At 39.1% G+C, this 11,849-nt stretch overlaps 1 protein-coding gene across 1 annotated transcript in view; it reads left to right on the forward strand.

Moving 5' to 3' along the window:
* Positions 1–11,849, forward strand: part of LOC107686721 (contactin-associated protein-like 2) — a 401,917-nt gene that overhangs the window by 214,652 nt on the left and 175,416 nt on the right. Inside the window, exons 8-9 of the mRNA XM_016483827.1 lie at positions 411–554; positions 2,118–2,376. Of these exons, the coding sequence (XP_016339313.1) occupies positions 411–554; positions 2,118–2,376 (403 nt within the window). The remainder of the gene's footprint in view (positions 1–410; positions 555–2,117; positions 2,377–11,849) is intronic.

An 11,849-nucleotide genomic window follows, 5' to 3' on the forward strand; every position in this document is an offset into this window, starting at 1 on the left:
ATATGTATATATATATATATATATGTATATATGTATATATATATGTATATCATCAACTAATTTGGGAAAGAAAAAAAATCATGCCTAATCTTTGCTGAATAATTTGCATTATATTTTACACCAGCAATTCACCAACATGCATGTCATATATTTATAGACCTGTGTTAATTTGCTTTGACATAAAATTCATTTGAACCAAAATGTAGAAAATGTAATATTACATGCAAAAACATGTTTATGCAAATATTTATTTTTAGTGCAAATATTGTAGACAGTTTACTAGATGAAGGAGGCCACTCAGTTTACCAACCATCGTACCCAACTCTCTGTATATATTGTTATGTTAGACTTGGTGGATTGCAATGCTTTGATACTGTTTTTCTGACTTATGTCTGATTTTTTCCATGTAGCTGACTTTTGGAGGAATGCCTTATTCTGGGAAGCCAGTCTCAGGAGGAAGAAGAAACTTCAAAGGCTGCATGGAAAGCATCAACTACAATGGAGAGAACATCACTGACCTGGCCAGAAGAAAAAAACTGGACACTTCTAGTTTCGTAAGTCTGTTCCCTTTTCAATCAACTCCACAAACCATATCTGCCTAATTAGAGTTTGAGTGCATAACTTTCCCGTTCATGACAGTTCTGTGCATATTTAACACATTTGGGTGGGTTGTTTTTGCCTGGAGGGTTTTGTGGAGGTGTATGACCATGAAGAACTGTGCAAGGTTGACGCTTCAGAATGTAGAGCGGTTCAGATGTGATATTGATGGAGCTTGCATTTTAAACCTCATATCTATGCTGTATGGATCCGTTTCATTTGTTTCAAAATGCTGATGAGAATGTTAATCATCTACACAGATTTGATGACTGGTGTCAGCACTGATAATAATCTAATTTCCACTGCCTGTGATAATACGAAGAATGCAATAATTGCACATTATATCCGATAAGCATATAAGTGTTCTGTGGTTCATTATTGGAACCACAAACACGAAGAAACAATGTTTTTTCTGATGAAAAATACAATCTTATCTCTGCCGTACAGTTACACTAGCACATCATCACAGAACATCTGACAAACATTATGTTAAATGGAAATATGGTTGAATTAGATTCATGTTTTTGTTCCAGAGATTTAGTTTTGTTTTTTTGTAGCTTGTACTGCACAAAATGAAATCTAAAATGAATATTCTATCATTTACTCACCCTCATGTCGTTCAAAGTCTGCATGACTTTATTTCTTTTGGACAAAAGAAGATATTTAAAAGTCATTGAAAGTAATTGAGGTCCAAAACAACACTGACTTTCATTGTACAAAAACCTTCTTATCTTATAAATATCTTCTTTTGTGTTCCACAGAAGAAAGAAAGTCATACAGGCTTGGAACCAGATGAGCAAATGATTGTCAGAATTTTAATTTCTTGGCTGAACTATCTCTTTAATAGTGAGAAAATAGCACAATTCTCCTCCTTTCCAAATTTGACGTGTTCACCATAGACAGGCTCTGAATTATTATTCATGTCTGAAGGATTATGTTCAAGGTTGATAAAACACATCACATGGGCGGAGGTTCTGTTATGAAGCACTGAGGAAGGCTGAGTGCACTTTTCTATTTCATTGTGATGAGACTGATTGAGTTCACTATTTTTGAAATAAGTCTGAAGTGCATTCGGTGCCTCAAAATTACCATTTAGAAGGATGTAGAACTAGAGAGTTATGAAAAAAACCTCTCGCCGTTGCTTCCATGCGGCCCCTTTTCCAGCTTAAGGTTCCGAAATCGACGGCATGGTAGGGAACATGCTATAGCAGCACTTTGAGAGATCTTTCTTTAAGCCCATGTTCCACATGAAAGGTCCTCAACCATTTCAGACGCAGATTTATTTTCTAGTCACTTTATTTCACAGCTTTGTATGTTTATTAAAGATGTTGCATCTGAGAAATACAATATGCAGTGTGTTACATCAAATTTGATGCTGTATAGAGACATCTGTTTAGCAAAATGTCTTAGCTGGTGTTAGCTGGTCTAAGTTCAGCCGTGAAATTGTTTGACTCATAAACAATTATTTAACCATCTCAGTAGGTCTAGGAAATGTAAAGTGTTTCCTGCCTCATTTTCAGCGCAACCTGACGTTCTCCTGCGTGGACACACACACCTTCCCCGTCTTCTTCAACAGCACCAGCTTTCTGCAGCTGCCGGGGAGGAGGGACCACAATATGGTGTCTGTGGGATTCCAGTTCCGTACCTGGAACCCCAGCGGCCTGCTCCTGTTCAGCTCCTTGGCAGATGGAATGCTGGAATTGGCTCTAAACGATGGAAAAGTCACAGCACACATTAACGTCACTCAGCAGAAAAACATGCGCGTGGACATTGCATCAGGTGAGCTGACATTCTTCCCCCACACAGACTCGATGACTGTTACATGGAGATCTCATAAGGTTTCATCAGCCTCTTTTTTAAAAAATGTGTTGTTTTTCTAGAATAGCAGCACCTACTTGATAATTTACTTCATGTTCAATGTTATACGTTTAAATACTGTATGATCAATCAGCACCAGTTTTAGCAATATGGTAAAGTTGCTTCATGTCCCAGAGTTAAACTTTAATGCTCAGGTTTCTCTTTTATAGCTTAAAACCAGTATTTTAATTCAGTAAGTTTTTTTTTAGTTAAACAAGAAAGAGCTGTTTCAGAGGAGGATAAAGTTATTATATTTTGATTAACGATTATGAAAATAAACATCTCTTTTTTTGTGGCAATAGCATCCACCTGTGAATTTTGCACAAGACAGAAATGTGTGTAGAGCAAAACATTGGGGTTCTGGAAGTAAAAATCTCATTTATTTATTATATATACAGACAGAGATAGATAGATAGATCTTCAGCAGCCATTACTTTAGTCTTCAGTGTCAGACGATCCTTCAAATATCACTCTAATATAATGATTTTGTGCTCAATAAGCTTTTTTTTATTATTATTAGCAATGTTGAAAACAGCTGTGCTGCTTAATATTTTCGTGTTAACTGTGATAAATGTTTTTAAGATTCTTTCATGAATAAAAAGTTCAAAAGAACAGCATTTGAGATAGAAATCTATGGAAGCCCATTTCTGCCTCTGAATAAAAAATAAAAAAGGTTATTGCGACTTTTCATCTTACAATTTTGACTTTTTTCTCGCAATTGCGAGTTTACATCTGGCAATTCTGACTTTTTTCTCAGAACTGAGATATAAACTTGCAATTGTGAGTTATACAGTCAGTTTATAAAATCGTAATTCTGAGAAATAAAGTCGCAATTCTGAGAAATAAAGTCTGAATTGTGAGATATAAATTGTGACTTTTTTTCTCAGAACATATCAGTCTTTTTTCCCCCTCAGAATTGGACTTTATAACTTGCAATTTTGAGTTTGTATCTCTCAATTCTAAGAAAAAAGTCAGAATTGGGGAAAAAAAAAGAATCAGATTTGCAAGATATAAATTCGGAAAAATAGCGAGAAAAAAGTCAGAATTTCAACTTTTATGTCGCAATTCCGACTTTATTTCTTACAATTGCGAGTTTATATCTCACAATTCTGACTTTATAACTCGCGATTGTGAGTTTATATCTAGGGATGGGTATCGTTAAGGTTTTAACGGTATTACTACTCTTACCGATAGAGCTTATCGATACTCCGGTCTTTCATAATTTAGCCCCGGGACCGATTAAATACCGGGTTTCGGTACCCATCCCTATTTATATCTCACAATTCTGAGAAAAATGGTCAGAAATGCGAGTTTGTATTATGCAATTCTGAGAAAAAAAGTCAGAATTGTGAGATGTAAACTCAATTACCTTTTTATTTTTATTCAATGTCAGAAACGGGCTTCCATAGAAGTCTTTTGTAACACGTTTAAAAAGGAATCGGAAAAATACCAACACTGCAAATCGGTTGGTCGATTTTGCTGTCAATTAATAAAGTACTGTTCACAGTAAATTTTAGTTACACATACAGTAAATTTTGTCTCTGCATCTTTCTTGAAGTATATTGGAATGCATGTGGATTACAGTCCGGATCATATAGTCTTGGAAGAACTGACTGAGAAATACATTTATATTAAAATTTTACCGCTGTTTACACTGCAATCAATTGAGATATTAAAGAGGCTAGTCTTCATCTTAATGAAATTGTCCTTTTTTTGTTGACGTTAGAAGTGTCTTTGTCAGTCTGAAGGAGACCATTAGCCCAAAGACACCTATAGACATTCTGGACACACTCGCCAAACTCCTGTGCTAATAGGCCATTAGGAGAAAGGGTAGTTACTCTTGCATTGTTAACCTCAAGGCTAATTGGGCTCCAGCTCTATGGAATCCTTTACCTCTTTTAAGAAAAGCAAATTGACTCCACATTGAACTCCAGCATGGAAGAATCAAGTAATAACTTGATGGAGTTCCAGGCATAGTAAGTCCATAGTGACGGCTATGAGATTAATGTTGTGGTCTGACCCAAGCTAATAAGTCTTCAGGATCTGAAATTTCGATCCAGTTTCAGACTTCAGCATGTTATTGGATTTACTGGATCAATTGTAGACTTTATCAATGGAAGTATTGATATGGGGTGTGACTTGTTCTTCTGTACCACAGAGTAAACCATAGCTCTATAATAAATCAGGTTGACTGAATTTTATCCATTTGTTGTCTGATTATATGATTTTCCCCCCTTTTTTTAATCAAATATCAATGAAACACATGCACATGTTCTTCATTTTCTATGAAAGCCTCTCAAATCCTTTAAAACGCCATCTTTGAAACCTAATATATTTGTCGATAGAACATTAGGCAGGTTTATACGTGTAGCTGCATGGCAGGGGTTTTCTTGTTAATCTGACATGGGGTATTAGAATGCAAATAGAGTCTAGTTTTAAGAGCTTTGACTTTTTTCCCCTCCATCTGCAGTGAATCGTTAGCTGAAGAAGTATTACCTTGACAAATTAATAAATGATTGCCTTAGTCATGCTTCTTGAATACTTTAGTTCTGGGGTATAGATGCTGAATTGAGAGCATTCATCATCAATCTGCCTTCATAAATGGCTGATAAGGTTTATGGGAATGCTGCAATGAATTGCTAATCCTTATAGCGTCAAATTCTACAACACCTGATTATTATCTCCTGCCAGTTGTAAGACAGCCAGTAATTCTGGTGCCTTAATGATTCTATTAACAGTTCTTTTAAGGAATAAATATTGGGAAGTGCAGTTCTTTTGACAAATAACAAGATGCTTTCATAACAAATAAATTTTTTTATTAATTCTTGCAAAAGGTATGTTTACACAGGTTTTTTTTTTTTAAATAACTGCTTGTTTTTAGAGGCAATCACAATCCAGTATTTGCCCTTAACTGTAGAAGAGACATAAAATAAAATAAAATAAAATAAAATAAAAAAATTTGGTAACATTTTATTTATTTATTATTATAAAATATGACAAAAATTAGAATACGTATCTTTAACTACTGTACACACGTCACATGAATTACCAGTCAATAACTAAACTGAAGTAGGTTATACTGCAGTTTGTTGTAGGATATATGTGACCCTGCACCACAAAACTTCAGATGTCTCAGATTTATAAATAATCTGAAAGCTGAATAATTAAGCTTTCCATTGATGTATGGTTTGTTACGATAGGACAATATTTGGCCGAGATACAACTATTTGAAAATCTGGAATCTGAGGGTGCAAAAAAATCAAAATACTGAGAAAATCGCCTTTAAAGTTGTCGAAATTAAGTTCTTAGCAATGCATATTGCTAATCAAAAATTAACTTTTGATATATTTACGATAAGGAATTTGCAAAATATCTTCATGAAATCTTTACTTAATGTCCTAATGATTTTTGGCATAAAAGAAAAATCGCTAATTTTGACCCATACAATGTTATTTTGGCTATTGCTAAAAATATACCCAAGAGACTTAAGACTGGTTTTGTGGTCCAGGGTCACATATCTGTTTGATTCACTCAGAAGAACTGACTCATTACAGCCATTCGTTCAGGTATCAGGCTGTACTGGTTGTACTGAATGTTTTCGGATTCACAAAAAAAAATGGCTCAAGTTTCAGGAATCACACTACACTGTTTATGATGCATGCTTTTGATTCACTATAAGAATAACTGTTCATAAGAGTCCTTCGTTCAGAAATCAGAATACACTGTTTGTGGTCAATGTTTTTGATTTACTAAAGAAATTGTTTATAAGAGTGATTCGTTTGGGAATTGGACGACACCGATTGCACGCTATGGTTGTTTTTGATTCTCTAAGAAGAGCTGACTCATAAGAGTCATTTGTTCAGGAATCAGACTACAGTGATTGCGTTGTATGTTTGTGATTATAAAAAAAAAGAACCGTTAATAAGAATAATTTAGTTTGATTGTGCTCTATGTTTGTGATTTACTACAAATAGTGATTTGTTTGGGATTCGTATTAAATAAGTATTGCAGGACACTGAGCATTTTAGAGTGTTATTCTGCCCCCGACCATTATGTCTTTGTATTTATTTATTTTTTTTTTTACTGGAGTTAAAATCTCAAGTTCTGCTGAGCGTAAAGCTATCCTTCCCGTAATGATGTAGGATAGGAGACTGATCCAGACGTCATACAGGTTAGTAGGGTCATACAGTAAACTTTCATCTGTACTGTGTGAATATTTTTTTTCCTTTTGCAGCTCAGCTTGTTTGCCTTCTGGCTCCATCCCTTTCTTGTTCAGGTTAAAGGTCCATTCTGCTTGTCTTGAGCTGCAAATTGGCTTTGGAAATGTGGATGAGGAGTCTGATAACTCGGTAAATGAGTGTAGCCTTGCTAATAGGCCGTAGTTAAGTCAAATTCCAGAGGGGACACTTGCGTAATTGCCATCTTCTTACTTTTACTTATTATTTCAGCAATTTAGTGCATTTTCAGCCTACTGATTTAAATGCATTGAAACGAGTTTTCATCATCTTTTTCTTTAAGCGCTGAAGATTAACGGCCATCACGTTAAGTTAACTGACATGTCATGAATGACTCAGTGTGGCGAATCCATTTGTAATGGGAGGGAATGATACCATGTTAGGGATTAGAACTTCTTCACGAAATCGAAATGATTCAAGATGATTCATAACATATCTGACAGACTGTTTTCTTACAATCAAATCTCTCATTAATAGCCAATAATATGAAAATCCCACTTTTTGGTTAAATCAAGAATTATCATGATCATATCAACATCTTGTGCTGGTAAGTTCCTCAGTGTTTTTCAGCATTTAATCATCATCTCTCGGGAGCCAATGGCAAGTGCTGATTACTTCCCTCAGTAACAGATAATTAGTCATAATTAGGTGGTGATATAGCAAGGTTGTTGCCATGGTAATCAAGTGCGCAGTTGTCATGAGAATGATCCAACTTTTGAGATGTTTTCTAATTAAGCATGAGGAATCGAGTGAAAATATGTTTGCTTTTGTTTGTTTTCCGCTTATGTACTAATGGACCCAGTTAGAGCTAGTCAAATGCTGCTGTTTGCTGTAAAATTGTTAATCATTATAATGATACTGTCTGGAAACGGATGTTAAATCTTTAGCGTTACGTGTCAGTGGTGTGGTTTAAAATAGGGTTCCTTTACACATTTGTTTTCCTTTTAATCGTTAGTGCCGTTATAACCTCTAAGAAAAACATATATGTATTTGGAGCATTGCTGCATGATCAATTACTACCGAAATTGACAGGGCGACTGAAAATTGCCAGTGATTTTCCACTCATGAAATGTAAGCCTGTAAGAACAACACTGACAAGTCATGTTCCTGACAGTTTGATGAATCGTGCCGATCACAGACCTGTTCCGTTGTGTTAATGGGATAATTTGGGGGGAAAAATGTCAAATTGTCATGCTCGGTGGAGTTTGTTTTGCTGCTTATATGCATTCAGCTGTGGCTCTTCCCATGTCTCCAGCCAAGGTCTGATACCTTCAAGGCATGTGAACTCGGAAGACTGAAAGAACTGCCAATTGCCTCTCTCCTCTCGTCTCTCTCTAGTATTCTATCATATATTGATCCTGCTTGTTTAAGTGAATCTGTTTTCTTTGAAATTTATGAAGCCCTCTAGCGCTTATAAATTTGAGTTGACTCTGTGCTTCGGTCTAAAATATTTGCCCCACCAAGGTAATTTGAGAGGCTTTTCGATCCCGGCGGAAGACAATTTAGCAAGCTCATAAACTGGGACAATATAACATTATAATCATAGTAAGGTATAGTGTTTGCCCTATGATTCCCTTGGGGGATCTGCATTATTGAAGTGTATTCCTATTCAATATTGAACTTTAAGCTCCACCAAGAAAGTTAAGGTGAATGGACATTTGGGTTTATTACTTGCTATTTATTACCACAGTGGGACGATGGAGAGTTTTGCAGACTTGTACCACACATGCCCTGCATCTCATATGTTCTTTATTAAATGATTAGGCTATGTTGACCATGCTTTTATCTTTTAGGAAGAATATATTACTATCAGCTCAAGTTCCCCTTGGGCGAGACGTCAGAGGCGGGTGATGACCAAGAAGCTTTAAAAGCACGTGAGGTGCCACCGGCGTTAGCTTTCTGTCATTCAGCAAAGCTCTCTGTGTGTGTCGGTCACGATCTATGTTCTGTGAGTCTTATTTATTGTTGTCTGTCCAAAAGTTAAGCACAAGCATTCAACAAATAAAGCATAAAGCTCCAGCAGAAAATAAGATGTCTAAAGTAAAGACAAACAAGGGTGCGCCTATTGAACCGCTCAGTCTTGCACTCAAACAGGTAGTGTCTCAGACCAAGTCCGAGGACTGATGTGTCACGATCAATCTAAAAGATGCACATATCTCCATCCTTCCTCATCATAGGAAGTTCATGAGGTTTGCTTTTGGGGGCAAAAGCCTACCAATACTGGTTCTTCCTTAGGCCTTGCACTCTCACCCCACACTTTCACGACTCAACCACATCGACGATTGGTTGATATTAGCTCAGTCTGAGCGGATGGCGGTTCGACATCGAGATGTCGTTCTCGCTCACACGAAAGAGCTGGGGTTAAGACTTAACACCAAGAAAAGTGTGCTTTCTCCAGTACAGAGAACCACTTATCTGGGCGTGGTGTGGGATTCGACCACGATGCAGGCATTGGTTCTCTCTCACTCATCCAGCTCCACTGGGACTGGATGCCATGGTATAGACGTGGCCGAGGCTTCGTCTGTATGCCTTTCCTCCGATTTTTTTGCTCCCGGGAGTTCTGGAGAGAGTGCGCCGGGACGGGGCCCGTCTGTTGGAACTCATAACTTCCGGTCTCTCAACCGAGGTTGTTGAGAATATCCTCCATCCAGAGCTCCCTCTATGAGGAAACTGTATTTCTGCGGAGACCGCCAGCCCGACCCAGCTACCTGCCAGTTTGGTACAGTTCTGGAGTTCCTGCAGGCCTGTTTATCCGCAGGGTTGACCCACTCCACCCTAGAGGTCTTCGTGGCGGCCATTGCGGCCTACCACGCCCCTCTCGGTGGCCATTCAGTGGGAAGACACCCTCTTCTTACACGTTTCCTCTGCGGTGCGCTGAGGCCGAGGCCGAGGCCTCCGGCCAGAGAAGCTTATGCTAATTGGTGGATCAGGATGCTATTCCATAGCCTCGAGTCCTCTGATCTCCCCTCTCCTTTGGGGGTCAAGATTCACTCCTCCAGAAGTTGGCCTTCGGGGTGGCGGGCCCCGCCTACTTTAGCCACGGGCTCTTCTGTTCTCTTGCCATAGCTGTGCTCTTCCACACTAGGCAGGGATTTGCAAGTCTGGCGGCGTGGACATCTCGTTCCCCTAGCGTTTTCCGACGCAGCTCGAGTTCCCGAAGGGGAACGTCCCAGGTTACGTATGTAACCATGGTTCCCCGAGGGAACGAGACGCTGCGTCGCAAGGCCATACTTCCGGCATCCCTACTAGAGCTTGCTTCACTCCTAGAAGCTAACGCTGGCGGCACCTCACGTGCTTTTAAAGCTTCCTGGTCATGACGTCACCCACCTCTGACGTCTCGCCCATCGATTGGACTGATTACACATATGATTCAGAGCTTGGTATCGCTGAAGGCGTTCCCCTAGCGTTTTCCGATGCAGCGTCTCGTTCCCTCGGGGAACCATGGTTACATACGTAACCTGGGACGTTTTATCATATTTAGGTACATTCCACAGAATTCAGGTGACGAGCACAGAAATTCTGCTTTGTAAATATTATCAAGTGTATTTTCAAAAGTTTGAAATCAGGTGTTTTTTTTTTTAATCAATACTTTTATTCAGCAAAAATGCATAAAATTGATGAAAGATTACAGCAAAGTCTTTTACATGGTTAGAAAAGCTTTCTATTTCAAATAACTGCTGTTCTTTTGAACTTTCTTTTCATCAAAGAATCCTGAAAATCCTATCAGGGTTTCCAGAAAACAAAATATTAATCAGAGCAACTGTTTTCAGCCTTGATGATGATGATAATAAGAAATGTTTCTTAAGCACCAAATCAGCATATTAGAATGATTTCTGAAGGATCATGTGACACTGAAGACTGGAGTAATGGCTGCTAAAAATTCTAAGCTAAAAAAGCTTGGCATCACAGGAATAAATTACATTTTAATATATATCCCAATATAAAATAAAAAGAGTTATTTTTAATTGCAATAATAACATTTATTTATTTATTTATTTATTTGTATTAAATTGTATTAATTGTATTAAATTTTTTGCTGTTGTAAGGGAAACAGGTAAATTTAGCTCAAAGGGAATCATTTAAGATTTTATAGGGAATTTGGACAGAATCGCGGTTTTACGGCTGATCACTGAGTCGGCCAGCGATTCATTGAACGATCCATATAACATCAATTCTGCAATGGATATTAATATCCAAAGTATAGTAAAAACGTCTCTAGGTTACGTATGTAACCATGGTTCCCCGAGGGAACGAGACGCTGTGTCGAGAATCACTTTGGGAATGGCCCTGCATGACCGCGTTCTGAAGCACGTGTCAAATCAGCCCAATGGACCAAAACAAACAAACAGCTGATCTGCCTTACGCCACGGGGCAGCTCTGTGTGCGTAAGCGTCCAGTGCTCGAACTGGACAGAGTAGATTAAGTCTTTCTTGGCCTACTTCCTGGAACGGATAAAGGAATGCCCTAACCATGCCTGGAGCATGCCTGGAGGAAACGAGTGATAAGTGGGTGTTTTCCCAATGATTGACCACCAAGAAGGGCGTGGTAAGCAGCTAAGGCTGCCACGTATACCTTCAGAGTGGAGGGAGATAACCATGCGGAGAATCGCTCCTGCAGAAACTCCAGAACTGTACCAATTGGGCAGTTGACTGGGTCTTGCAGTCGCTGTCCGCACCATGAAGCGAAAAGTTTCCACTTCAAGGCGTACTGTTTCCTAGTGGAGGGAGCTCTGGACTGGAGTATAGTCTCAACAACCTCAGTTGAGAGACCAGATGCTAGGAGCTGTGCCCCCTCAGGGGCCACGCCCACAACTTAACTCGCCCATAACTCCGGGTGGGGGTGAAGAATGGTGCCCCCCGCCGGAGAGAGGAGGTCCCTCCTGATCAGAATCTCCAGCGGAACTCCCGGGAGCAGAACGATTGGGGGAAAAGCATACAGACGAAGCCTCGGCCACGTCTGCACCATGGCATCCAGCCCCAGTGGAGCTGGATGCATGAGGGAGAACCAGAGCAGACAGTGTGTCGTTTCCTGCGACGCAAATAGATCCACTTCCGCCTGGCCAAATTCCTTCCAAATGAGCTCCACCACCTCGGGGTGGAGCCTCCATCCCCCGGGCCTCAGCCCCTGTCTCGACAGGATATCTGCCCCCTGATTTAGATA

This window comes from Sinocyclocheilus anshuiensis, unplaced genomic scaffold (assembly GCF_001515605.1).
Source record: "Sinocyclocheilus anshuiensis isolate Anshui unplaced genomic scaffold, SAMN03320099.WGS_v1.1 scaffold990, whole genome shotgun sequence".
Classification (NCBI taxonomy): domain Eukaryota; kingdom Metazoa; phylum Chordata; class Actinopteri; order Cypriniformes; family Cyprinidae; genus Sinocyclocheilus; species Sinocyclocheilus anshuiensis.